This window comes from Centropristis striata, chromosome 13 (assembly GCF_030273125.1).
Source record: "Centropristis striata isolate RG_2023a ecotype Rhode Island chromosome 13, C.striata_1.0, whole genome shotgun sequence".
Classification (NCBI taxonomy): domain Eukaryota; kingdom Metazoa; phylum Chordata; class Actinopteri; order Perciformes; family Serranidae; genus Centropristis; species Centropristis striata.
In genome coordinates, this window is record NC_081529.1 from 31,014,842 (window position 1) to 31,041,530 (window position 26,689).

Genomic DNA, 26,689 nt, shown 5'->3' on the forward strand with positions numbered 1-26,689 from the left:
TACATATGACACCAATAGCTCCATAAACATACACAGACAGTATTTTAAATACATTTTATTAGATTCACTGGTACTTTAATACCAATGTAGAGAATCCATGTTTGACCACTGACAGTTGACAAATCACAGCTGACATCTCCCATATATAATTTGTGACTGTATTTTCATTTGACCCAGCTAAAAAATACTTAATTACATTAAATATTCCCACAGGTCCTTCAGGTATTCAGCTTCTTACAAACCACAAAAGTTGAATATAAAACAACATGAAAAAAATAGCAGTTTTGGAGGGCTTAAGAAACAAAAAGTGTTAACGCTTTAATTCAGCAGTGAGAAAGTCTTGCATTTCTAATTAAACTGTAACCAGTCTCCTTCCACTTTAAAGCACAATTTAAAAACAAGACTATCTTTAAGATGTTGTTACACACGGCATCGCAAAAGGATTTTGAAATGTGAGTTTACAAATCAGATTTTCTTTAATGCATCTTGCTTTCCCTCGCAGTAAAATTCTCACTCAAATGAAAGATATATCCTTCATGATATACAGTATATTAACAGTATTGAACCCTATTTGAAACTTCTGATGAAATGTTGAACACAGAGCATAAAGACGTGTTTACAGAGAAGATTCCAGCAGTTCCTCTTCGCTCCATCTGAGCTTTTAAAGCCTTCACGTGCTCCATAGGGATGAATAAAGAACTCCAGAGGGGGACAGAGATGTGATTTAATGGCTCCAGATGAACAAAGGCCTGTTCGTTCTCCATCTTTCTACGCCATTCAGCTTCTGTGAATGCTTCAGTCTACAGACCACAGAGTCCGTCTGCACTGTTCATGTCTGAGCAGGTCTCAGTGCTTCTCCAGAGCTTTAGTCAGCAGGTCGTTGAGGCGGGCAATCATCGGTCGAGGATCGTCGTTCAGACCTGCTGCGATCATGGCGTTGTCGTAGATCTGCAAAATATAAAAACAGAGACAAATGTGGAAAACTGCACTGATCAAATTTTAGGTAATCACTTTTTTTGAGTGCTGATAAGCTTTTTCTTTTTTTATAACTACAGATTTCTTAGGACAATTAGGGCTTAAAATGTGAAACATCTGTGCGGGAATATTTAGGTTTATTTTTTTAGGTTTATTTTATTTGCACAGTTAGAATTAGATAAAATGACAAAGATAACATATAGTGTAAAGTGCAGGGAGAGGCAGAAAACCCAGATGGGCTTATTTAAAGCCTTCACCTAAAACTTCATAGTTATAAGAAAGTAATAACCTGATAATAGAAAAAAACACATGTATAACATCAACAACAAGTTATAATGACAATAACAAAAATAATATAAACACAAAAATGAACATGTTATAAAAGTGTATTTGTGTGTGAATTAGATTTTTAAAACAGCAGTTAAATGAGCTTTTAGACATCTTTAATATTTATAACAATATAACATTTTAATGTCTAATTGTTAAAATGTATTCATGATTTAAGTAACATTTCACTCCTCGAGTGCTGGTGAGTCTTAAGATTTTTATAGCAGTTTAAGTATGCCATTCAAAATGCCATAAAAAAAAAGTCATAGTGTAGCATGTTGTTCAAAAATCACAAAAAAAGTCAGTGTAGTTTTATTCAAAATGTGACAAAAATTCATAGTATAGTATGTCTAGTATAATTTTGTTCAAAATGGCTACATTTTAAAATGCCTAAAAATGCTTCAAATGAGTCAATTATAGTCTGTTGATACATATTAGAGCATAATATGGACAGAAATGACAGAAAAACACCATATTATGGGATGTCCAAAAAAACTGAAAAAAGTCATACTATAGTATGTTGACTTTTGTCAAAAATTTTCAAATTTTAAAATGCCTAAAGATGCTAGAAATAGGTGAATTATAGTCTGTTGATACATGTGGTAGTATAGTTTGTCCCAAAAAAATAGCAACAAAAAAAAACATATTATGGGATGTCCAAAAATGAACCCCTTAAATAAAAGTCATCAGATAATATGTTGATTATTGTCAAAAATGGTCAAATTTTGTCGATACATATTAGAGCATAATATGGACAGAAATCACAGGAAAAACACCATATTATGGTATGTGGTAAAATTACCCCCTCAAAAAAAGTCATACTATTATACATTGTTCAAAATTACAAAATAGTCTTTTAAGTATAGTATGTTGTTCAAAACTTCTCCTCCATGAGTGCTGTTAAACTGCTGTCAATAACTTAAGACTTTTCAAATTAAAAGCCTACAAGGGAGGAGGAGGGATTGTGCCTTTTTAAGCAGTAGAAATGCTTTTAAAATTTGAAAGATCTTTACAGGAAGTGCTGAGTTACTAAATTAATTCACCAGCTAGAAGAAGTAATATGACATGAGCTTATTGTTGGACCTATGGAAACTGCCTGTTGTTGTGATACGTTCAGGATAATGTGCGTTTCCACAACAAACACTGAGAACGTTTTGAGTTTGCATACAGCTATCTGAGGTCTAATCTACCTTAACCCTAAATATCAACAAATATGTCTTCCATACGCAGTTTTAACCCACAGTACCTGTTCCAGTAGCAGACCAGCCAGTTCAGAGTTTGTGTCCTTCAGTGCGTGCAACTTCTTAATCAGATCGTGTCTGTCAGAAGGTAAAAAAGAAGTACAAGATCATGAGACACAAACACATTATTTTAAGCAACTACAAGGAGTTTTTTTTACAAGACCATTAGCAAGAAAATAGGCTATTTCTAAATAGTTATTCTTAATGCCTTTTCATCTGATTCCCAGAGAAATCAGATGAAAAGGTTTACAGCAGACCAGAAGTGAGTAGTATGTTTACCAGTTAAGAGGAAGCAGGAGGATATTTTATTTAATAATTGTATTTGTCCGATACTGGGGCCAGAATTAACTGAAAATAATTAACTGAGGAACAAATAAACAGATTTAGGCTAAACAAAGCTTACTTTGTTCCATCATCGTCATATTACAGTTATTAAACTTACAAAGCCACAAATAGATGCATTACCTCGTCGCTATGAGCAGACAGACAGACAGACAGACAGACAGACAGACAGACAGACAGACAGACAGACAGACAGACAGACAGACAGACAGACAGACCCTCTCTCTCTCTCTCACCCTGCATTGATCTCCAGTGTGGGCTGCAGTATCTGAGCTCTCTCCTCAGGGGTGCGAGCCAGCTGCTGCGTGCGGAGGAAGTGTCGTGCGGCGCCCATCTCCAGCACGGTGATCATAGCAGGGTGGGTGTCCAGCCGGGGAGTCAGCTACGGGGCAGATCAGGAAAAATTGTATTATGCAACGTGACATTTTTCAGGCCATTAACCCATTTAAGCCAGGAAAGCATTAGCGCATTTCTACCATTAAAGCCTGGAAATCGGATACGTCGTTTTGTAGTATTTGTAGTTTTTTCCACCTATTTTCGATCTCTTGGCCAATGAAATGCATCAGAATACATGTGGGAGTGTCGCGATGCAACATGGGACTTTTCCAGAATTTTGAAATCATGGCAGAAGACGACTATATCGGAGGGAGCTCAGATATAACAGCTATAAGCTCTCAAATATTTTTTGAATTTCATTTCTATCTGCTACAGAGGCTGACAAATCGATTATTTAGTAGGAAGCGTTGACACTTCTGTTGAATTTCCAGAAAAACTTCAGGTTTTAGGGGGTTATTTTAAAATCGCCCAGAGGTTTTACAGGCATTTTTTTTACAGGGGTTTTAGGCCTAAATGGGTCAAAAATGAAACCATCTTTAAGAAATCTCACATGAAAAACATCTGCAGTGATTGTAATGAACGGCTGAGCAGATTTCTCATCAGGAAAACACATTTGAGGCCTCAAAGCATTATCTTTACCTTTAAGTTGGTGACTCGGGGGCCCAAAGCGTTCTTCATCCAGGCCATCAGGTCGTCGGCCTGCTCCTGTGTCAGACGCTCAGAGGCTGCAAGGAGACAAACACAAGTCAGACTACAGCCGCAACACTGCTCGGCTTTAACTGGAGATATGAGAGAGCAGCGGACCGGGCTTGCTATCTTCAAACTTCTCCTCTTTGTAGTGATCCACCACGATGTCAGTCTCCACGGAGATCATCTTCTTCTTGTCAAACTCCCTGAGGTGGAGCAGGGTCAGCTCGTCAAACTGCTCGTAGCAGAACAGCACCTGCACAAGACAAGACATGCTTAAGATTTACACAGTAGTTTTATTGCATATTGACCAGTTTTTAATCTACGAGGCCTATTGTAGGAAAAAAAACATAGTTGGGGAGTGTATTCTGAATGTTCTTATTGATGCATCTGATTGCAAAGAGTTTCAGATTATTGTCTTGCAGATATAAGACTTAAAAATCAAATAATTCTTTTAAATCATGAATTTGAGAGTTTCTTCTTGTAAATGTAATCTCAGAAAACATTGCATTTTTTCCCCTCATAAATGTAAAACTAAAATCTTAGAGAATATCCATGTTTTTCCCTTAAAATCTTTGAATTTTAGTCCCTCCCCAAGCTAAGTATATATAAGCCGGAGAACGGAAAATAGCAGAAGACAACAACATTTAATAGCCTCGGCTCGTATTCTGGTTAAAGAATTTCACGGCCACAGGGTGTATTTATTTTTAATTAGGTTTTAGCCTAAACATGCTTTGGTTTGTCACCATTTTAAAAAAAAACACGGCAGAGTTTTATCAGCTCCAGGCATCGATACAATAGTCACAAGAACAATTCTCTGACTCGTGTGGACTTCACACTGACTCAAATTTGCAACACGAGCTGAGAACAGACGTGAAATCTGATCGATAAATGTCGAGCCTTGCGTAAAAATGATCGTATGCCCACTTTACGCTCACTTTCTGTCGTACGCTCGTTTGATAAATGAGGGCCAATATGTTTCCTCGACTTTATTCTAACACTTTATAACATCACAAATGGATTTTTGTGCAAACATGAAACAAGATGTTGATCACCAGCTCCCTCTCACCTCCATGTCTTTCTGCTTCATGGCCTCGTAGTAGGGGGAGTGCTCTGCAAGATGGCGGTTGGGGGCGCACAGGTAGTAGATGTTGCGAGTGCCAGCCTTCATGCGGGACGAGTACTCCATCAGATTGGTGTGCTGGCCCGCTGGCAGAGCAGAAGACTCAAACCTCAACAGCTTTGCAATATCCTCCTGCACAGACACAGCACAGAGGGTCAGTCATGTTCAGCATTTTGTTTTCAACACGGGGCCACATTTGGAAAAGAGTTGTTTGCATTTTCAAAGTTACCTTGACGTCTTGTTCCTGGGTGGTGACGATGCCCTCCCTCATGAAGAGGCCGTACTCCTCAAAGAACTTGTTGTACTTCTCCGGCTCCTTCTTGCTCTGGTCCAACAGGAAGCGGATCACCCTCTGCTGCAAAACGTCACGGAGCTTCCTGAAGACAGAAGCAATGGTGCAAAAATGAATCAGGGGATTAATATTGGAGTAAACAGGTGCATCTCAAGAAATTAGAATATCATAGAAAAGTTTATTTATGTCAGTAATTCAAATCAAAAAGTGGAAATAACACATTATATAGATCCATTATACACAGAATGAAACATTTCATGTCTTCATTTATCTCATTTCTTCTAATTATAATGATTATGGCTTACAATTAATAAAGACCTAAAATTCAGTGTCTCAAAAAATGTTTAATATTACAAAAGTATGTTTAATATGGAAAACTTGGCCTCTGAAAAGTATGCCCATCTATATGACTCAATACTTGGTTGAGGCTATTTGACTTTTCCATCATATTCTAATATATTGAGATGCAGCTGTACATGTCTGGATGTCGTTAAACTTTTTACAGCTCCTCCACAATAACACTGAAGTTCCAAAGTTTAGAGAGAGAAAGTGGTTGCAAAGTAAAATTCCCTTTAACTTACCCCAAACCAACAAGCATAAAACCTTGGTGTCGTCTTTGACTCAGCTCAGAACTTTGATTTTTCCCCAAATCTGAATTTTATCACCTCAAAATATTGCTAAAATGCAACCATTTCTATTTCTAAGTGACACAGAGACTCACTAGCAGCCTGGACTGCAATAATGCTCTTTTATGTGGTAGGAATCAACTTATTAAGAACTCTGTGAGTGCTGACCAGGACCAGAAAGACAACAATTTACACCGTTTACACCGTGGTCTATCACAGACTTATTGTTATCTATCAGGAATCAGTATATGTTCCCTTATTAAAACCTCTCTTTTTGTACATTAAGACCCCAGTGAGTTAAACAGTGTATATCTGGTGTTGTACCTGATGAGGGCGCTCTCCTGCAGCAGCTCTCTGCTCAGATTCAGCGGGATGTCCTCACTGTCCACAACACCTGCACACACACAGAGTTTAGCTCAGCACTGAAAAATAAAAATCTTTTCTTTTTTTTAAAAAAAAAACAGTGTAGAGTAAAAACAATTAGCAGGTGATGGGAGGATCCAGACCTCGGAGGAAGCGCAGCCACTTGGGAAGGATGTCGGTGGCTTTGGTCTGGATCAGGACCTTCCTGCTGTACAGAGCCACGCTGGAGCCCATCTCCCTGCTCACGTCGAACATGCTCGGCTTCTGTTGACGAATGAATTACTCTTAATAAACATATTCGTACTTACTACTACACAAAGAAATATTCTGTTTGCAGAAGTGGTTAAAAAAAAGATATTAAATGCAGCTTGGCCTTGATTTTGGGATTGCTGTGAAACATTTGGTCAACTGGTCTCTCAGCGCAATTGACACCATCTTTTCGATGAGAAGCCGGGGTTCGGGGGAGCCCACTTGTCCTGCCGGGACTTTCACGGCTGGTTGACAGTCGTGTGCCTGGCGGCTCTTTCCGTGGAGGACATTGAAGACATCTACCTATTCTGAACCATGATTACAGGTCTTTTGCTGACTGGATCAGGCATTGCCTTGGTTTATCAAGGAATACAGAAAACGGTGACAGCTGTCCAAAGCCCCATAAGGCTGCCCAACTTGATTGAAGCGGTGGGCAGAGCTGTCGGCACTCAGACTGTGACTTTAAAAAACAAAACAAAGGTGACCGTGCCTTTGTGGCAGCGGCCCCAAGGCTCTGGAATAACCTGCCCTGGCACATTCGATCTGCAGGATTTTTCAGGTTTTTAAATCCTCTTTAAAAACACACTTTTTCTGCCTGGGTTTTAATCAAGTTTAAGTGGTTAATCTTGCAAAAACAAAAATTTTATTTAAATGTTTAATTTATTTTATTCTATTGTTGCACTGTGTTTATGTATTTTAGTATTTTAGTTTTTACCGTATTTCCTGCAACTGTGATATCTGTACAGCACTTTGGTCAACCCCGGTTGTTTTAAATGTGCTCTATAAATAAAGTTTGACTTGACTTGACTATAAACTGCAACATGGATAAAATCATGGAGAAGCTGACGGCTTTGCAAAGGCAAATGGATCGAATCGGAGACCAGAATGGACAAAAAGAGTACTTAGTAGTTGTAGTGTGACACGGTGCCTGAGGCAGGCAACGGAGGTGTTGCAGGATGAAAATATTTTCAAACTCTTATAAAACAGTGTTGGACTACCCTTCTTCCCCACACAGAAAAGTAATCAGCAATCAAAAAAAAAGAATCGGAAAGCAAAATCAATAATGGCCCTGGTAACTGTCAAATCTTATCAATCCCCATCTTGAGCCCTGAGCTGCTCACCGTTTCAGGGACATAGAAGATGCTCCGGATGTTGAGCGGGGCGTCGGCGCGGTAGTGCAGCGTGTAGCGAGGCTTGTCGTAGGCCTGGGCAACGTAACGGTAGAACTCCTCATGCTGCCAGTCACTGATCTCCTTCGGCTCCATCATCCACAAGGCCTGATGGGAAACAGAGGCCAAGCAACAATTCATGAAAAGAAAGATTTTATTGTATTCGTGCTTGACTCTAGATTTATTCTTCTGCTCAGACTGAATAATTAGTTCACAATAGCGGTATAATATTAACATGTCAGAAAGAGGGAGATGTTCATTCTTGGTTGCTTGCATTATGTGTTGCAGGGTTTTTGTTTGGTCTTATTAAGAACCAGCTGCTGAAAAATAGCATGTCCAACTGTATTCATACCACAGAAGGACAAAGTTACAAGTAAGTCTCAAGTCTTGTCCTAAATTTGTTAGAACAAGAGCGACTGAACTGATTTTGAATCAGGAGTCGAGGTCACAGGGCTCACAGAGGTAAACTAAACACTGTCCATACTGAGGTACAAGGCTGGTTAAAGATCAGAAAAAAGTAGTGCTGACTTTCATAGCATATAGCATAGCTTAAGGCAGGGGTGGGCCACTTAAATGCTGGAGGGGGCCACAATTTTTCATGGACACTACCACAGGGCCACATACAGGACCATGCACTTAACCAGATATGATGAAACTGCTATTTTAAATATGTTTACAGTGCAGTAACTTGACATATTTCATGCTCAAATGCATGTACACTGCAAAAAATGTGTGTCTAAAAACAGAATCAAAACACTAAATCTGAGGGAAATTATCTTGCTGCATGGACAGATAACTTCACTTGACAAGATTTCTTAAATTAAGATTGTTAAATCTAGAAATAAGCATGTTGAACACTTAAAATAAGAAATTAACTCTTGAAAACAGATAAATTATTAAACACTAAACTAAATCTAAATCTAAGTTTGTTTTATCTTAAGAACCAAATAATTTGCAGTGAATAAATATAAATAGAATAACAAAAGGTTTGAAGCAAATAAAAAATAACCACTTACTGTGATTTCTTTTTTCAGTGCAAGAACAGCAGACCGACATTAATTGCAAGAAGTAATTTTGTGTATTTTACACTGCACTTTTTAAGATTTCATGCTCAAATGCATGTAGTTGTACTGAGGGCCACTTCAAGTGAAGGTGCGGGCTGTATGCGGCCCCCAGGCCTCCAGTTGCCCAACCCTGGCTTAGGGGATGGTATTAAGTATTCTCAAGTCAAAATGTACAAGTCTAAGTAAAGACACAAGTCATTGGTGTTAAATTCCAAGTCCAGTTGCAAGTCTTTTTTGGTTTTGTCTAAAGTCATCAAATTTGTGACTCAAGTCATAAAACTTGAGTCCACACCTCTGATTCATCCCATGAATGAGAATCAAAGAGGCTCACCTGCAGAGTGTTGAGCCTTCGTCCGTTCAGGAAGATGGGGAAGCTGACAAAGTTGCTGTACTTTGTTACAACGTCTGAAAGCGAAACATCAGCTTATAAGTACAACTTCTTCAGATTCAATTTATTTAGTTATCTTTCCCAAAGCAAAATGATTGCATGTTAGAGCTGAGCTTTATGTTTTAAATCAACTTGATGATATCACCTTTAACTCTGTCTTCAGCAGAAAACTCCTTGCAGTCGTCTTTGAGGTGCAGCACAATCTTTGTTCCCTGTTGAACACCGCTGGCTTCAGCGATCTCAAAAACTCCAGAGCTGAAGAAGACAACGACAGGATCACATTAGGTTAAATAGTCATTTCACAGAAGTATGAATACACTTTGTCCTGCTGCAGAACATAATCACGCTGAGGAAATGTCCTGTTTCTGCTCTTATTATAATTATTATTATTATTACTTTATTTATATAGCACCTTTTAAAAACAGCAGTTTACAAAGTGCTTTGACAGAGAGAAGTTAATCACAAGGAGAATGATGCCATGAGGCTAAAACAATTCTTACATTAAAAGAAAAACAATAAGAGAAAGAGCAGGAACAATCACAAGACATCATAATAAAATGAACAGGGAGCCAGTGCAAAGAAGCTAAAATCAGGGTGATGTGATGTCTTCTGTTAACCCATTTAGGCCTGCTAAAACGCCTGGAAAAAATGCCTGTAAAACCTATTTTAAAATAACCCCCTAAAACCTGAAGTGTTTCTGGAAATTCAACAGAAGTGTCAACACTTCCTACTAAATAATAGATTTTTCAGCCTCTGAAGAAATGAAATTCAAAAAGTATTTGAGAGCTTATAGCTGTTATATCTGAGCTCCCTCCGCTGTAGTCGTCTTTCGCCATGATTTCAGTTCTGGAAAAGTCCCATGTTGCATTGCGACACTCCCACATGTATTCTGATGCATTTCATTGGCCAAGAGACCAAAAAATACGTGAAAAAAAAAAAACTACAAATACTACAAAACGCCGTATCTGCTTTCCCGGCTTTAATGGTAGAATAACGCAAGAGCGCCCCCGGTTTTAATGGTAGAAATGCTGTAATGCTTTCCCGGCTTAAATGTGTTAAAACCGGTAAGAAGCCGAGCTGCTGCGTTCTGAACCAGTTGGAGGCGAGAAAGGGATTTTGTGAGATGCCGGAGAGGAGAGGAGGGAGTTACAGTAATCTAAATAGGAGAATATGAGAGTATGAATGACTTTTCCAGGTCAGAGGGTAACAACATGGGTTTGATTTTGGAGATGGAGCTTAAATGGAATAAAACAGGACTGGAGAACTTTTTTTTGATGTGTGGGTCAAAAGTAAGGCTTGAGTTGAATGTTCTGGCGGAGGACTTTCTGTTGGCGGATAGTGGACCTCTTGATGTTGAAATAAAAGATTTTAATCCCCATCCCTTCCCTCTCTCTCACCCATCTGAGGACCACTTGTATCCAGGTGCATCGGGCTCAGCGGTGCGGGAGTAAACCTCCACCTGGTCGGCTACCATGAAGGCAGAGTAGAAACCAACTCCAAACTGACCAATGATGGTGCTGCTGGCCTCCGCCTGGTTCTGCAGGGCATCCAGAAACGCCTGCAGTGTGGAGAACAGAAGATCATTATGACAGAATGAGAAGGATACATTATAAAAAACAAGTGTGGCATACAGTTCAATCTGACAGCAAGTTTAAAAGGCAGGGTTTTATTTAAGAAAATCGCCAAAAGTACACCATTTATCACAGCCAGAAACCGTAAAAACAGAAAATATTGTTTTTCAAGGTCCTCAAAAGAATCGCGTGTCAGGAAAAAGATTTATATCGTGATTTTTCATTAAAATCCATCTATTCTCCATTTACATGTAAAAATTTCACAAAAAAATAAATAGATAAACTGTTGCCATAAACCAGAGCCTACAAAAACATTAAATTCTGTGATCCTCGTTGTAACCGAAAAGCAAACTCTAACCAAATTTCAACTGAACTGCAGGATTTCTACACAAAATGTAAAATGTTCAAATGCAAAGCATGTGGAGCCCCCATTTTTTTCAACATTGGTAACACTTGTGGTCATTTCTATCTATATGTAGATCCCCGTTTTCCCCAATTAGGGTTAAATGAATTTAAAATATTCAACTTTTTTTTTCATAACTTAGGGCATTGTAACTGTACCACTGTAGGCCTAATATTATGTTTCAATAGGGGTGCACGACTTGTATATTGCAGTTAAAAATTAGGCCACAGTGAGCACAATGTGATGGGATAAAAATTAAAAATAAAAATAAAAACACCCTGAAACTACTTGGGGTTCAGAGGGTTAAATGGATTGTTGACTGTATGTCCACACTAAGTAAGCCTGTAGAAAAGACATCACCTTGGAGCCGGAGCGAGCGATAGTCCCCAGGTTGGCCACCAGCTCCTCTTGGGTCATCCCCACTCCAGTGTCCTGTAAAGAGAAAACCAGTCAGTACAGAAGTCATCATAGCTGGTTGTATAATGTTCATCCACCAGGTGGCAATCTATCAAAAAACAATGAGGACGAGTCCACCTGAAGCCCTTTTCACTGCAGTAACCGGGTTCTTGTATTTCCACTTTATTTTACAAATCTGGATATTTTGGATTAACCTAATTTAACAGGCTGCAGGAGAACATGAGAACATCATGTTTATGTGTCATGTGGAACAATCACTGCTGCTGATATTAGTTTATATCGCTTTCTTTTACGTTGACACTGAAGTGTTTTGGGCAACAGTTTTTTGTTTTGGTTCCATCAGTGTCTAGATCAGGGGTCTCAAACTCGCGGCCCGCGGGCCAACTGCGACCCTCGTGACGATATTTTGTGGCCCCCACCTTGATATGAAAGTTTAATGTGAGTTTTATATGAATGGCACTTTACCGTGTTGTGTGTGGAAGGTCCCTTTAATTACTTTTTTTGGGTCGTTTTGTGTCTTTTTTTTTTTAATAATGTTGTCTTTTTTGGTAATTCTGTGTCTTTCTGTTCATTTTGTTTCTTTTTTAAGTAATTTACTTTTTTCTGTCATTTTGTGCCTTTTTCGGTCATTGTGTGTATTTTTGGGGTCATTTTGTGTCTTTTAAATAATTTTGTGTCTTTTTTGGTAATTCTGTGGGGGTTTTTTCCTGTCATTTTGTGTCTTTTTTAGTAATTGTGTGTCTTTTTTGGTCATTTTGATACTGCCTCTGCGGCCCCCAGGTAATTTGAGTTTGAGACCCCTGGTCTAGATTCAGAGTTTCTTGTTTTGTTTGCTCCACTGCATCCATTGTGATTTCTACAATTTTGTATTTCTGCCAAAAGCTGAGAGATCTTGTGACCCTTTTCGTTTCAAAAGGGGAAAACATTAAGTTTGATATGATCGCAAACCCAAGACGAGAAAAAGACTGATATGAAACAGAGCAGATTACTAAGTTAGATGACGGGAGCGCCGTGACTCCAGTAAAACTCCTAGATTTACTAAAGACTTTCAGTTTTTATAAATGGTAAATGGAATGCACTTACTTAGCGCTTTTATCCAAAGCGCTTTAAACTACACACTACGCTCATTTACCCATTTACACACACACACACACACTCATACTGGTGACCGAGGCAATTTGGGTTTCAGTATCTTGCTCAAGGATACTTCAACATGTAGGCTGCCATGGTCAGGGATCGAACCACCAACAGCAGTCGGCCAGCTTTTAGTCTGGGACTGTGACACTCTTTTGGTGTAAACCCAGCTTTACGCAGTCATCGGTATACCTGGATGGTGAAGGTGCCCTTGGCACTATCGGTCTGCAGGTGGACCTCCATCTGAGCCGTTTCACCACCTGCTGTCATCAGTTTGTGGCGCAGTTTTTCCAGAGCGTCGCTGCCGTTGGAGATCAGCTCCCTGATGAACACCTGGTGGGATTAGGAAGAGGAGAACAGTTATAGTTGATTCAAATTCAAGCATTTTTCAAGGACTTTCAAGGTACATTTTCAAGCTTTTCCAGTATCTTACACCGGTTGTAAATTGAATGTTTTAGATGAGTACTTACATACTAAAAGGGGGAGATTTCACTGAACCATACCAACAGTGATGGTATTACACTTTTAGGAGGAGCGGTCTTCATTTCAGATAGGCTACTCATTATTTTTTACATTGAACATGTGATTATCTATAGTCTATAGATGGATATCGTCAGATTGCAAGAGAAATACAGTAAGAATTTCAAGCATTTACAAGCACTTTATCCAAAATCCAAGCACTTTTTAAACCTTGAAAATACAACATTTAAATTCAAGCATTTTCTTGGATTTCCAGCACCCGTATGAACCCTGTGATATATACTTTAAGTATCAGTCTCACTCAGTTGAGTCTTCCTCTCTTTCACAAACTTTTACCTCTTTCTCCGAGTACAAGGACCTGGCAACGATGTCCAGCAGTTTTTTCGTCTCAGCCTGGAATTCATGTTTGGACGAGCTTCCTGCAAGGACCAGGGGTAGAACAACATTCAGATGAGCTTAAATCGAACCACAAATGGTCAGTTAAAGGAGAAGTATGTCTGCAGCTGTTGCAGCACCTTGTACAGACTCTGTATCACTGATGATGGTGTGCAGAGGCTCCTCTTCGGGCTCTTTCTCTGCCTCTTTCTCGGGCTCTTTCTCCGCCTCCTGCGTGCTGTAGTACGACTGCTGGCCGAAGCCGAGGGAGGAGCGCTGAGAGCTCCACACTCTGGGCCGACTGCTCCACCGCTGCTGCTGTCCAACCTGCAGGTCTGATGACAGGAGGAGTCAGCTGCTGGCACTGATGCTTTACAGAAGGCTTTATCAACCAAATAACTTTAGCTATCAAAAGTCTGATCATTACACTTACAAATAACCTAAAGAACCAATAAAATAAATGGAAAAAAGTGATGCATCGGACTCTGAACGTGGTCACATTATTAGTTATTATAACATTGTGAATTTTTAATGGGATATAGTTATTTCAAATGGTTTATTTTATGGCAACGTTATGAATTAGATTTTTTAAAGACATTTTGACAGAAATATCACAATTTTAAGCTTTGTTTTGGTTCAACAGAAACTTCCAAGGTCTGACAAAAGGGTTAAGACTCCATGGGATCAATTAAGTTTGAGCTTAGTCTATAATATTACATCATAATTTATAGGTTGATTATATTTTGTGCTGTTAATCGGAATCAGCACAGTGAGAAAAGTTACTAGATTTCATGTAGTACTGTTACTGTTTTAACATAAACATCTCTTCTTCTTTTTTACATTAATAGAGTTTTACCATTACCCATAAATTAAAAAAAAGATTAAATGAATGAATGAACCACAAAAAATGCTCTTGGCAGTGATTATTCTCAAGCTGACAATGTTGCAGACAGACAAGAGGCCATCACAAATAGTTGAAATAACAGTAAAGGTTTTGACCAGCAGGGGGGGTTTGTGAGCACATGAAGCTTCGAGAAATCGTGACCCTGTTAAAATAATCTCCTAACTCATTTTTTCACGTTTTGCAGGAAACACACACAAAAAAAAAATCACCAAAAGTGTAACATTTGACATATATTGATCATTTCACTCAAAAAAGATGTAACAAAGGATGCCTATTGGCATAGTAATAAATTATGTAACTTAAGAAAAATAAATGACTTAGGCAATTTTTTGAACATGCCTTTGTGACTTAAGCAAGATATGGTTATATATCATATACACTTTATTTTGAAGGTGTCTACATAAGAGTGACACAAGTCTGTCAGAAACATGACATGACAAGTATCATGAGCATTAATGTTACTTCAAAGTGTCATTAATGTTCATGACACATCCCATGTCATGTTTATGACACGCTCATGTCACTCTTATGTAGAGACCTTCAAAATAAAGTGGTACCAATATTAGTGTCAACAATGAAACACTGATGAACGAAACTGATAAGTAAACAATCTCCCTCTTGCTCTTGATGCCTATGAATGTGGCAAATTGTCAAAGAAGTGATGATCTTAAAGGGGTAAAATCACCTGATTAACTGAGGATGTAGGCGATTTGACCATAGGTGGCCTACGTCATGAGAAGATGATTTAGGGGGAAAAAACAACCAATTTTGACAAAAAATGACATAGGCGATTATTTTAAGTGTGGCGAAATGAACCTTGTTTTGAACCAGTTGGATAAAAAAAGCTTCAAGGCTTCATCTGGCCATCACTACTTTCTACCACTGCTACCAGCCAGTCTGATGTAATAATGATGTAACGGAGTAATAAGTGAGTGTTGTCAGCAGCTGTGAGCTAGCCGGCTAGGCTAACTCTGCTACTAAACATCTCTTCTTACCTGCAGCGGAGGAGCGCGAGGCGATATGGCTGCTCAGCCCTCGTGCACATAACGTGAGCCGCGAGCCTGACCTCTGAGAGGACCCGAGAGCGAACCGAGCCAGCGCGAGGCAGCGGGACATGTTGACAGACAGGTGGACACCGGGACGAGAAGACAGTTGAGACTGACTGACTGACTGACCGAGGGGACACCTATGGGGGACACACGCCGGACGACGGACCGGTTCGCACAGGCAGGACCCGAGTCGGTAGCCTTGTAATGACGTCAGAAGGGCGTCCGTCACACTGCCTGACGAAAATGGAAATGACGCCTCTAATTGTAAATAAATTATATGTAAGGTATTTGAGTGCACGGTTGATTTTCGTCATTATTAAAACCCTACTTATAACACATGCATCAATATAGACTCAATCTGTTTATTTGAGGCCCCGTTTTATTATTCCAAGTGGATTAATTGCAGCTCTTAATTTGCCTGTCAAGGTCAAACAATGGTAGCCATGATATACAATTAAATAAAAAATATCTAAAATAAAATTTATTGCATCTGCAGTGGTTTAGTGACTCTTTAGTCCACTTTCACAAAGTTGAGGTACTTGTATTTTACTTCAGTATTTCTGCTTTATGCAACTTTGTACTTCTACTTCACTATATCTCAGAGGTACATTTTTACTCCACTTCATCTTTAGTTACTTTTCTGATTCAGATTTCTTTTAAGTTGCTATTACTTTTGTTTGCATTCCCCTGCTTGTAATTGCTAAATATATATATTGAAATTGATAATGATTTTGGTTATTATCAAGAAAACCATGGAACATGGCTAGATATACTGGAACATATACTTCACATCATATGTGATATGTGTATTAATCATTTTGGTATTATATATCATATTTATACAATATTCTTGTCCTTTTGCACATTGTACTTATTTACATATTTTATAATCTTCTTATAATCAAGTATTTATATGCATATATAATGCCAGTACAATATATCATATTATCTCATATCTGGTGTATATATATTAATATATTTATACATATTTACATATTATATATTATGTTATGTAGGTATTCACACCCTGCACAGGCTAAATATATGACACATTGCTATGTTATTATTATTATTATTATTATTATTATTATATACTGTTGCTGCCATTGCCATAATTACTATATACTGTGATATAATACTATTATTATTTTATTTTTATTTTATCATATTATTACTACTATTATTATTACATATTATATTCTGTACTATTATTATATACTGTCTAGTCACTATAACATTATTACCATCATATCATCAGTATAATTACCATCATCTTGCCACTGTGCCTTACCTACCAACTGATCTTCTTTTTACTTCTTAAGTGTCCTTGTTCTATTGTGTTTTTTCTATTGTTGTTTTTATTTATTCTACCTCAGTATTTTATTCTATTGTATTTTATTGTACTTAAATACCGGACTGCTGTGACAACCGAATTTCCCTTCGGGGATGAATAAAGTAATCTATCTATATCAGCTCTTAAATTAAACTCTTATGAGCTATTTTTGTTATCATTAATTTTGTCTACAAATGTACCTTTAGTTGTACCAGGCATTAAAATAAACAAGAAATTGAAGAAAAAGGTTGGTCTGATAACTTTTTCCATGAGATATATATATATATATATATATATATATATATATATATTTTTTTTTTTTTTTTTTTTTTTGGAGAGAAGCCATCCACAATTTCATTGTACTTGAATGAAGTGTTCTTTATATGTTGAGAAAATTCTCCCACATCTTGCAATAACTAAACTGTTAACCAACCTTCTTGAAACAGCTTTTTCTTTATGTTGTTACACCTGCTGTGGTTAAGTGTCTCTACGTCCACTTCCTCAAGGTACTTGTATTTTATGAGTATTTCCGCTTTTATGCAACTTTTACTCCATTTTATTCATCTATACTTACTACATCGTTACTTTTCAGATTACATTTATTTCATCACCTTCCTGTCCATTTGGAAATTCCTTTATTTGTTGAGAAAATTCTCCTGCATCTTAAGATGATGAAACTATTATAAACCCTTGTTGTGACAGCTGGAATCAAGTTGAGGTATTTGTATTTTACTTGAGTATTTCTCTTCATACAAATATACTACACACATTTTTACTCCACTTCATTCATCTTTAGTTACGTTTTGTATTAAATTATTTCATCACTTTTCTCTCCCTTGGAAAATGTAAAAGACATTGGACAAAGTGTTCCTTTATTTGTTGAGAAAAATCTCCCACATTTACAGCTAACTATGCTATTATAAAGCCTTCTTGAAACAGCTTGAATCTAAAATTATATTATTACATCCGTAGTGGTTTAGTGACTTAGTCCACTTACACATGTACTGTACTTGAGTATAATCATTTTTACTTTCATTACCTTCCTATCCAGTGGAATTTATTTTTTGGAACAGTTTGGCAAGTGTTTCTTTATGTGTTGTGATATTATATTACATTACGCTATTCTAGAGCTGGAAAATGCACCATAACAAAACTGAAAACAGGATTTTCTGACATTGAGAACATTTTATATTTTAAAAATAGGTCGTTTTCACTCAACAGCGACGCTACAAACATTATAGAATGTGATGAATTGCTGCTGTAGATTAAACTACCCAACAGTATATAAAGAAGTTAAAATTAGCACAACCTTAAACACATGCAAAAGTTTCCAATGTTTACTAAATGATTGATTGAATAATTGAGGAAATAATCTCCAGATAAGTTAATAATTAATCCTAATGCTGACTCCAAGAGTTCTCTCCAAACAGAAGCATTCGAAGCAGAGTCTGTGGCACACAGGTTTATTTAACAATATGGTATATAAGTACGAAATGAGCCATTTGAACCAGTTTGTACAGTGATCTTATTCTTATTTTCTGCATATTTACAGTACTGTCTAGCTGCATGATTTACATTAGAGAACAGTTCATCATCAATTCAAGTTTAATGCAAGAGAGAAAATGATGCACAAAACTCTCTCTGAACACAAATCAGCAGTCAAACAAGTTATTTTCCCACCCCAGGCAAAAGAGGTTCAGGACTTGATGAGAATTTCTTTTGACTGAGGGAGAGACAAAGCATTTTTTTTTAAACATTTGCAAGACAAATACTGGGCCAATGCCAGTAAAAAGAACATTCCGGCACCTGTGAACATTAACAAGCTTCGATGCAGGTTTCTCTTACACCTGCCTTTTTGTGTTTGGGTGTGTGCAATAGTTCCTAAATCTATACAAATACGTTTATCTCCCATAGACTCTGCAAACAGGAAAGAAATTAAGGCTTTCCCAAAGGCAGTCCTTTTGAAAAATGGCATATTAGAATAAATTAGCCAGGAACAGAGAAACTGAACAAGAGGTGAAACCTGGCAAAAAATTCCCAGACAAATAATTTTACAGTCTTCTCAACACAAATACGATATTAATTTGAAAAGGTACAAAATAAAAAAAAAAGAATAATAAAATGAAATATTTTTTGTTTTGAGAAGTTTTGTTAAAAAAGTCAATACCAGAGCATAACAAATGAAAAACAAATTAAAACAACACAAAGACCAGGGCAAATTCTTGCATGGCTGGTCTGAACCAAAAATATATTCTTTGTGTCTTTGTTGTCTTCTTTTTTTTTAACAGCAATTATTAAATCACTCTCTGTGTTGGAAGAAAAAGCAGTCCCTTGGATTAAGGAAAGTTCACAGTCTGTAGGCCTCGTATGTCTCATTTGTTTGTATTTCTTTTAGCTTTTTACATCAACAAGTACAAAAATGTCTCCGCTGAAAACAGAACAAGGCCTTTCTTCTGTCCCAAAATGCTACAATCCTTCAACAAACTTCTCCAGCGTGTCTCCCGTCGTGTCACCCACCATACCCATGTCATTACTCAACCCCCCTCTGTTTGGTGTGTTAAGTTGCGGGAGCATGGCGCTCTGCTCCGGTGTTCCCATGTGTCCCTGGTCCATGGGGCCTGACATTGGGCCTCCAAGGCTGGGGTGGGGGGAGCTGGAGTGGAGGGCGCCATGCTGAGGTGAGGGCTGGGGCTGTATCCGCGGGGAGGGACTGGAATGCGGGGGCTGCTGCGAAGGCGGACGGGGCGATTGCACTGGTGCTGGGGAGCGCACTTGGTTCCCCAGGGTGTTTGCCATTGTCTGCCCAGGTAAGTGAGCTCCTCCCTGGGCTTGGCCTTGGAGCATGTGAGGTTGTGGACTCATGGAGTTAGCCTGCGCTGGAGAACCCATCTGCTGCTTTAACATCTGCTGCTGCTGTTGCTGCTGGAGCATGCGCTGCTGGAGGAGGTTCTGGGGCCCGTCCATGCCCATGCCAGGTTGACCCATTTGAGATGTGGGAGGGAGCTGTCCCATGGGCCCGCCACCTCCTTGCATAGCCATTTGCTGCTGCATACGGAGCTGGGAGTAGCTCGCTGGCTGCTGCTGTTGGAACTGCCCGTGGCCCTGAGGCATCCCCCCCTGCTGCTGCTGCTGCGCCTGCTGCTGCTGCGCCTGCTGCTGCTGCATCTGCTGCAACCTGAGCATCTGCTGCCTGCGGTACAGTTGGGGATTGCCGTTTTGAGCGGCATTCATCATCTGGCCTTGGGGGCCCATGGTTGCCATGCCCTGGGGCCCTGCCTGCTGAGGAGGCTGCTGCTGAGGCGCCATCACCGGCCTCTGCACCTGGTTCGCCATGGCGGCCATGGCCTGCATCCCTGCCTGGGAGCCCAGCATGGCCTGAGGGTTCTGCTGCTGCCCCTGCTGTTGCTGCGGCTGCGTCGCCTGATACTTGGCTGTCCTCTGTTTAATGAAAGCGGCCATGAGGTGGGGGTTGGACTTGAGGATGTTGAGTACCTGCTGCTGCTGCTGTGGGGAGCTGGGAGATTTGAGGGTGCGCAGCAATTCCTGCAGCGCGCTCGGAGCGATGTTGCCAGGTATTCCCCGTGGCATGTTTTGCTGCTGCGGAGTCATGCCTTGCTGCGAGGGCCCCTGGGGAGGCATGACCCCAGGCATTTGGAGACCCTGCTGCTGGGGCATCATGGGCCTCTGCATGAGCTGGCCCTGCTGGAGCATGGGGGTTCCCTGAGCCTGCTGAGGGGCCATGGGGCCTTGTTGGGGAGGGACCTGCGGCGGATGGCCCTGGGGATTCTGCATGGGATTCTGCATCCCTGGACCCCACTGGCCCTGCTGCATGGCCTGCATCACCTGGGGGCCCCGTGGCCCCTGCATCATCTGCATCTGACCCTGCATGGGTCCCATCATTCGTGGGTGGTTCATGGGCATCCCATTCATGGCATAATTCTGCTGCTGTTGCTGCTGCTGCTGTTGCTTCGCCTTGGCTACCATCTCGATCTGTTTGGCCACCTTCAGGGCTGCCAGCAGTGGCTGCTGCTGCTGTTGCTGCTGTTGTTGCTGCTGCTGCTGCTGCTGTGGTGGCTGAGGCTGAGGCTGCTGTTGGTGGGGCATGTTAGGCAGAGGTGACTGCTGCTGATGAAGAGGGGATGACTGAGGACCTGGTTTGCCCTGTGGCACTGGGGTCGGGGGCTGGCTGCTGCGGCCATTGTTGGGGAAGCCTTGGGCGATGTTGGCAGGGTTTGGTGGCTGCTGTTGCTGGGGCTGGTTGGGCATGGGCTGGGGGGTCTGGGGTGTGTTAGGCTGCTGCACAGAGTTGGGGGCAGAGTCGGGGGCAGCTGAGGTAGGTGGAGATGGCATGGGCATGCCCCTTCCAGCCATGGTGGCCATTCTGCGGCGCATCATTTGAGCCTGCTGGAGCCGGTGCTGAAGCTGCTGCTGACGGAGTTTGTGCTTGATGTTGAGACAGAAGGGAACCGGACACTTGTTCTCCTGACAGTGCTTGGCGTGATAACAACATAAAGCGATGAGCTGCTTGCACACAGGGCAGCCACCGTTGGTCTTGCGCTTGCAGCCTTTGGTGTGTTGAACCACCCTCTTCATCTTCTGGCATGAAGGAAGAGAGCAGTTGGCGTTGCGGCACTGGCAGGCATGGACCAGGGACTGGATGCAGCGCTGGATGCTGAGGCGACGGCTCTCCTGAGGGCTCTTTGAGGCCTCTCCACCCTGACTGTTGCTGTCATCGTCTAGACCCAAGCCCCACTTAACCATCTGGTGCTCGTGGCCCTTGGAGTTGTAGCAGTTGATGCATAGGTCGTAGTCCTGATGAAAGGTAAGGAAGACCACATTAAGGTTCAAATTTAATTCAGATGTGACAACGATATAGATTTTAAAAACACATGACAGTAAAGTGCTGTTTTCCCTACCTCGCAGACGGTGCAGTGCCAGCGAGTCTCCACATGGTGCTTGCACTCGTTGCACGTGTACACAAAGCGGTCCTGGCCTTGGTTGTGCAGTTCTACCAACATACACATCGTGCTCCATTTGCATCTTCGCAGTGAGCTGAACTCCCAGTGCTTGTCCCTGGCCAAAGTCAGAAAGGCATCACGCCCGTCCATCAGGTCACAGGTCAACAGAGGGTCGGGGTCCATAATGGGTGGTAGGGTGTTAATGACGGGTCCGGCATGGAGGTGGATAACAAAAAACACCTGGTGGTAGAAAGGAGGAAAATGGTGTTTGTTAGCTGTGAGGACAGTCAAAGAGTGACTCTCGGTCAATTCAATGTGGGAGGCAATTCCTGCATGGGATGTAAGGGATGCAAGTTAAAAACTAAGAAACAGCTTGGATGCAGGCATTTCTTTCCTGATGTAATGCAGAGCTATACAATTCTCAAGCTTATTGGTTGGATTGATTTGAATATAATGTACTTGAAGTGTGCACTGTGGAGTTGTATTTTTTATTCATTTTTATTGAACCTTTATTTAACCAGAAAGTCCCATTGAGATTCAGAATCTCTTTTTTAAGAGAGACCTGGCCAAAATAGCAGCCAAAACTCAACAAAAGTGTCAAAAAATTAACATTTACAATAAATCAAGTGCAATATAACACAATATTAAAACATAATGAGCCTTATTAAAAAAATCAAGCACACGTTTCTATCACCACAGGCTTGATGGTAGCTATAAATTCATTGACTGATATCAGACTTTCTAGTTTAAGCTTTTTCTGTAGATTGTTCCATTCCCATCCCGTATAATCCAGGATAACAGCAGCAGCAGTTTGAGACTCTATATCTGCAGATTTTTCATATGAAATTACTTTGATCAGGAGCAAAGAAACTTCATTGGGACATCTGCATCATTCTAAAGCCATTGGGTCGTTTTGTGTGTTGGTGTACTTGCGTGCCTTGATGGCATTTTAATTATGGTGAATGTATTGTATGTAGTACAGTTATCAGGGTTTCTGACCTCCTTATGCTTCTCCATCGTGGCGTAGAGCTTCTGGGACAGGTCATTGGCTACATTCGGCATCCCAGGCTTCTTCTTATTGGCTCGGCTGACGCTGCTCTTGTTTTTGTTGGTTTTCTTGTTATTCTTCTTTTTGGCATTTTTGCTGTCAGCTTGGGCCCCCTTGAAATAGATGGACAGGAACATTCAGAGAGATTGCACAACAGACAAGATGTTACGCAATTAGGCTGAGTGGTTATACAAAGGCGGAATGACTGCTGCGCGATTTTATACAACGAGGACTTGAGGATGATAAAATCTGGGGTGAAACAGAGGCCTGAGCACCAGGCTGTTGACTTTGGCGTAACAAGAGCGTTCCATTTCTAAAACCCCGTTTCAAAATGCTCAATCCACCTATCCATCTAACTCACTTCTGTCGTCTCGGAGGAGGCCGTGTTCTCCTCCTTCTTTCTCTCTTCCTCCTCTTGCTCCAGCTCCTTGATGCTCTCCTCCAGCACATTAGGCCAAAAGTCGCCCTCAAAGTACGGCAGCTCGTTGGCACTGGTCAGCCGGTCTTCTGTTGCCTGTTTGAAAATGTCCTGAACACAGAAAGACACAAAAGACTTCCATCAGACAGTGAAGACAGTAACAAAGCGCTTATGGAGAACGTCTGCAATTTTCAGTGAGAAAATTAAATGTGAGGTTGTTTAACTACTGAAATGAACATTTAAAAAATGTAAGTCCAACTGGAGCACACTGGGTAGATATTAGACTAAATTATTTAACAACATATTGTCTTAGAGTTGGAGTTTTTGTTCTCCTTTTTTGTTTTTGAGCAATACCCTGTACCAAACACAAGGGGGAGCCCAGGTATACTGCACACTACTGGACTAAACAGTGTCATGCTGATAACTACTATTCGTGACAGAAAGGATGTTCCAAAGCATATTAGCCCATAAGAACTCATGGTGATACCCGTGTAACAAACACTTTAAATCTTCTAGAATCTCCCATATTCAGCTTTATGCTTCACATTAACTCATTAAATCCCTAAGCAACGTATACTCAACACCCTGGTGTGGTGGTCATGTGACTTTAACAAGAAGTGACTTCTCCGAAATATGGGAATGACTGGAAACCGAAATGTGAAAAAGTAGCTAATCCCCAATTATAAATAGATTAGATCATGGCATATCTAATGTATTAATTATTCAGACATGTGAAACTATGAACCACAACCTTTCCATGAGAGAATCCGGTTGCAGTAAGAATATATGAAGTGACAGTTTTCAAACATATTAAAGCAGAATATAGTTAACAGAAATGGTAAAAAGGTAATGGTAAATACATAACATTAAACCAAAATAATATGAAATAATGTTTCAGCCTACTCTGGTGTAGGCTCATTCGTTTTTATTTTAAAAGTAAATCAAATCTGTAAGGTACTATAGTATGGCATCTGAAGCCTCTTTTACACTTCAGAGTACACTACAGAGATTCTGTTATATTGGCGGCTTTTCTTCTTTTTTCTACATTGAACCACACAAGGCGGCATACTGCTGCCCCAGTGTGTGATTTGAATTGCATGCTGGCATCCCAGAAGCAAAACAGACGAGTAACACAACAGAATCAGCATCTAATGTGTGTGAGCTAGACTGCACCGCCCAACCTGCAAAAATAAGTTTTAATAAACCACCTGACCCCACCAAGATTATTATAGTTAACGAAAACTAGAATTGAAAATACATTTTCGTTAACTGAAATAAAAATAAATAAAAAAACCTGAAACTGTACTGTGTGATTACAAAACTAACTAAAATTATAGTGAAAATGTCCTTTATTTTCATCTTTGCAAACTTTTTTCATACATAATCCAGTGTTTCTATTTCTCTGTCACTGAGTGTGTGTATTCCTGCTTTGTAAACTAAAAAAACCTACAAAAAAACAAAACTATTATAACCTTGGACCTGACCTGTAAACAAAAATCTTGTCCTGTAAATGAGAAAATTGAGAGAGGAAGCGAAGAGGTAACGATGTGATGGTTTTCTGACCTTGTAATCATGGAGGATCCTCTCAGCGAAAGCCTTGTCCAGCATCTTTCTGTACCACTCTTGGAGCCTCTTGGGCTTGGGGATCTTCTGGTCAGGAGGGTGGCAGTGAAAAATGTAGTCGTCTCCTTCACTGGGTGGGCAGGCCCAGATGTGACCCATCACATACCTGGAGGCAACAACAGTTATCAGACACTTGCAGGAATGATGCAGAGAAGGTGTTAAACACTGTAAAGTTGCTTTTAACGCACCCCAGTTTCTTCACATACTCCAGGTAGCCTATTAGGATCTCATGGTACACTGCAGTCCTTAGCACGCGTGGTCTGAAGAAGTGAATACTGTCGAGGTATGATATGTAAACCCGTCTGCAAAGCAATATAGAGAATTGAATCAGAAAGCGATGCATACAAAACACCTGAGGAAAATAAACTGAGGAACACGGCATGCATTATTCTTATTGCTTCTTGTGGTCTTGCCTGGTTTTTGGAAATATACAAACATTAGCTCAATTTATTTAAGGTTAAGCTTTGTCAAAAAAAAAAAAAAAGTATTATTATATGAGACATTTGAAATTGTGAATCACATTTTCAATGCCAAAATCATATTTTAAATGGGTGGCACTTTGCACTGTGCTTTATAAAACATAGCAAATTGTCCTACAAATGACAAAAAGTCACGAAATAAAAGTTTCCTTAAACATACTTTATTATTAACTTCAGCAGTATTTTTTTTTTAGCTTTTGAAAAGGAAGACACTTGTCAGTATGTCATTTGTACATTAATGAAATAATAAAATGTCTTAAGTTTAACTGACAAATATTTCTGCTTCCAAGTAGCCGGGGTAACTAACTGCACACATCCCCAATTATAAATAGATTAGATCATGGTATATTTAATGTAATAATTATTCAGACATGTGAAATTGTGAACCACCACCTCTCCATGAGAGAATACGGTTGCAATAAGAATATATGAAGTGACAGTTTTCAAACATATTAAAGTACCATCTACACATAAGCAAAATGGAAGAAATGGAAAAAAGGTAATGGTAAATACATAACATTAAACCAAAATAATATGAGCCTTACCTGGTATTTGGAAAGGGGCACTCTGAGCCGTACTCCTGGACGTGCATGCCGAAGAAACAAACGTCCACCCCGTCGATTTCCTCAAATGCAAAAAGTGCTTTGGTTCTGTAAGGGAAGGTCTCCACCATCTCGCCTGAGTCCACAAACCTGTAGAAGCAGAGACGCATCAGTAAAGTAACAGTGTTCTTGGAACATAACTGCCATTTTTTTTTTTTAACTTTCTTTTTATTGAACATTTTAACAAACATTTTGCATACATCTGGTATACATAAATCTAACCCCTCCAATAATGCATCTTCAGATTACACTTGCCATCTTTCATCTTGGATCAGATATAAAATAACTTTACATTTTTATTCACTCCAATAAAATTGTGCAACTGAAATAGTAGTCATCCAAAAATTATGACTAATCAAACAGCAATTTGTTCCAGTGTAGCAAAATTAGAGAAATAAAAATAATATTCATAAAATCATTCATCCACTTTCTGGTAATTGCCCATTTTAAAAAAAAATGTTTTTTATAGAGGAAAGGGGAGGTGATAATTCCCACGTTCACATCTTTAATGCATGTTTGCCTACCTGGAGATTTATATTCATATGATATATGAACAACAGGGCTGTATTTGCAATTCCTTTTTTGCGAGCAAAGGCTAAGTAAGAAAGCCATTATAATTGAATTTACATTGTTCCAGTGATAAAAGGTTACCACAAGAGATCCATCTGGAGGGGGTCTTTATTTAAAACATTTAAGATGCAAATAATATAACT

General features: G+C 39.8%; 2 protein-coding genes across 5 annotated transcripts in view; both read right to left on the reverse strand.

The window, feature by feature from the left end:
* Window positions 1-39: 39 nt before the first annotated feature.
* Window positions 40-15,675, reverse strand: trap1 (TNF receptor-associated protein 1). Its single transcript, XM_059348959.1, has 18 exons — window positions 15,462-15,675; window positions 13,703-13,897; window positions 13,524-13,606; window positions 12,900-13,040; window positions 11,517-11,588; window positions 10,580-10,740; window positions 9,328-9,437; window positions 9,126-9,199; window positions 7,683-7,838; window positions 6,456-6,576; window positions 6,274-6,343; window positions 5,261-5,408; window positions 4,978-5,163; window positions 4,026-4,164; window positions 3,861-3,946; window positions 3,122-3,267; window positions 2,549-2,621; window positions 40-948 (listed from the first exon to the last, which is right to left on the reverse strand). The coding sequence occupies exons 1-18, from the start codon at window positions 15,580-15,582 to the stop codon at window positions 847-849; spliced, it is 2,184 nt and encodes a 727-aa protein (XP_059204942.1). The 5' UTR covers window positions 15,583-15,675; the 3' UTR covers window positions 40-846.
* A 2,622-nt stretch (window positions 15,676-18,297) lies between these two features.
* The window catches only part of crebbpb (CREB binding protein b), a 52,791-nt gene continuing 44,399 nt past the window's right edge, over window positions 18,298-26,689 (reverse strand). For all 4 annotated transcript variants that reach the window (XM_059347792.1, XM_059347790.1, XM_059347789.1 and 1 more), the window contains exons 25-31: window positions 25,920-26,066; window positions 25,084-25,197; window positions 24,836-25,001; window positions 23,216-23,383; window positions 22,806-22,967; window positions 21,765-22,046; window positions 18,298-21,660 (exon numbers count right to left, since the gene is read on the reverse strand). In XM_059347792.1, the coding sequence (XP_059203775.1) occupies window positions 19,315-21,660; window positions 21,765-22,046; window positions 22,806-22,967; window positions 23,216-23,383; window positions 24,836-25,001; window positions 25,084-25,197; window positions 25,920-26,066 (3,385 nt within the window). In that variant the 3' untranslated portion in view covers window positions 18,298-19,314. The remainder of the gene's footprint in view (window positions 21,661-21,764; window positions 22,047-22,805; window positions 22,968-23,215; window positions 23,384-24,835; window positions 25,002-25,083; window positions 25,198-25,919; window positions 26,067-26,689) is intronic.

Bases quoted from the DNA above. Each gene is read 5' to 3' on its own strand.
- trap1 (XM_059348959.1), bottom strand. From the start codon at position 15,582: ATGTCCCGCTGCCTCGCGCTGGCTCGGTTCGCTCTCGGGTCCTCTCAG. The intron at 13,898-15,461 runs GTAAGAAGAGAT...TCCTGTCATCAG, and splicing joins CTCGCGCTCCTCCGCTGCAG to ACCTGCAGGTTGGACAGCAG. The intron at 6,577-7,682 runs GTGAGCAGCTCA...ATTCGTCAACAG, and splicing joins TCTTCTATGTCCCTGAAACG to AAGCCGAGCATGTTCGACGT.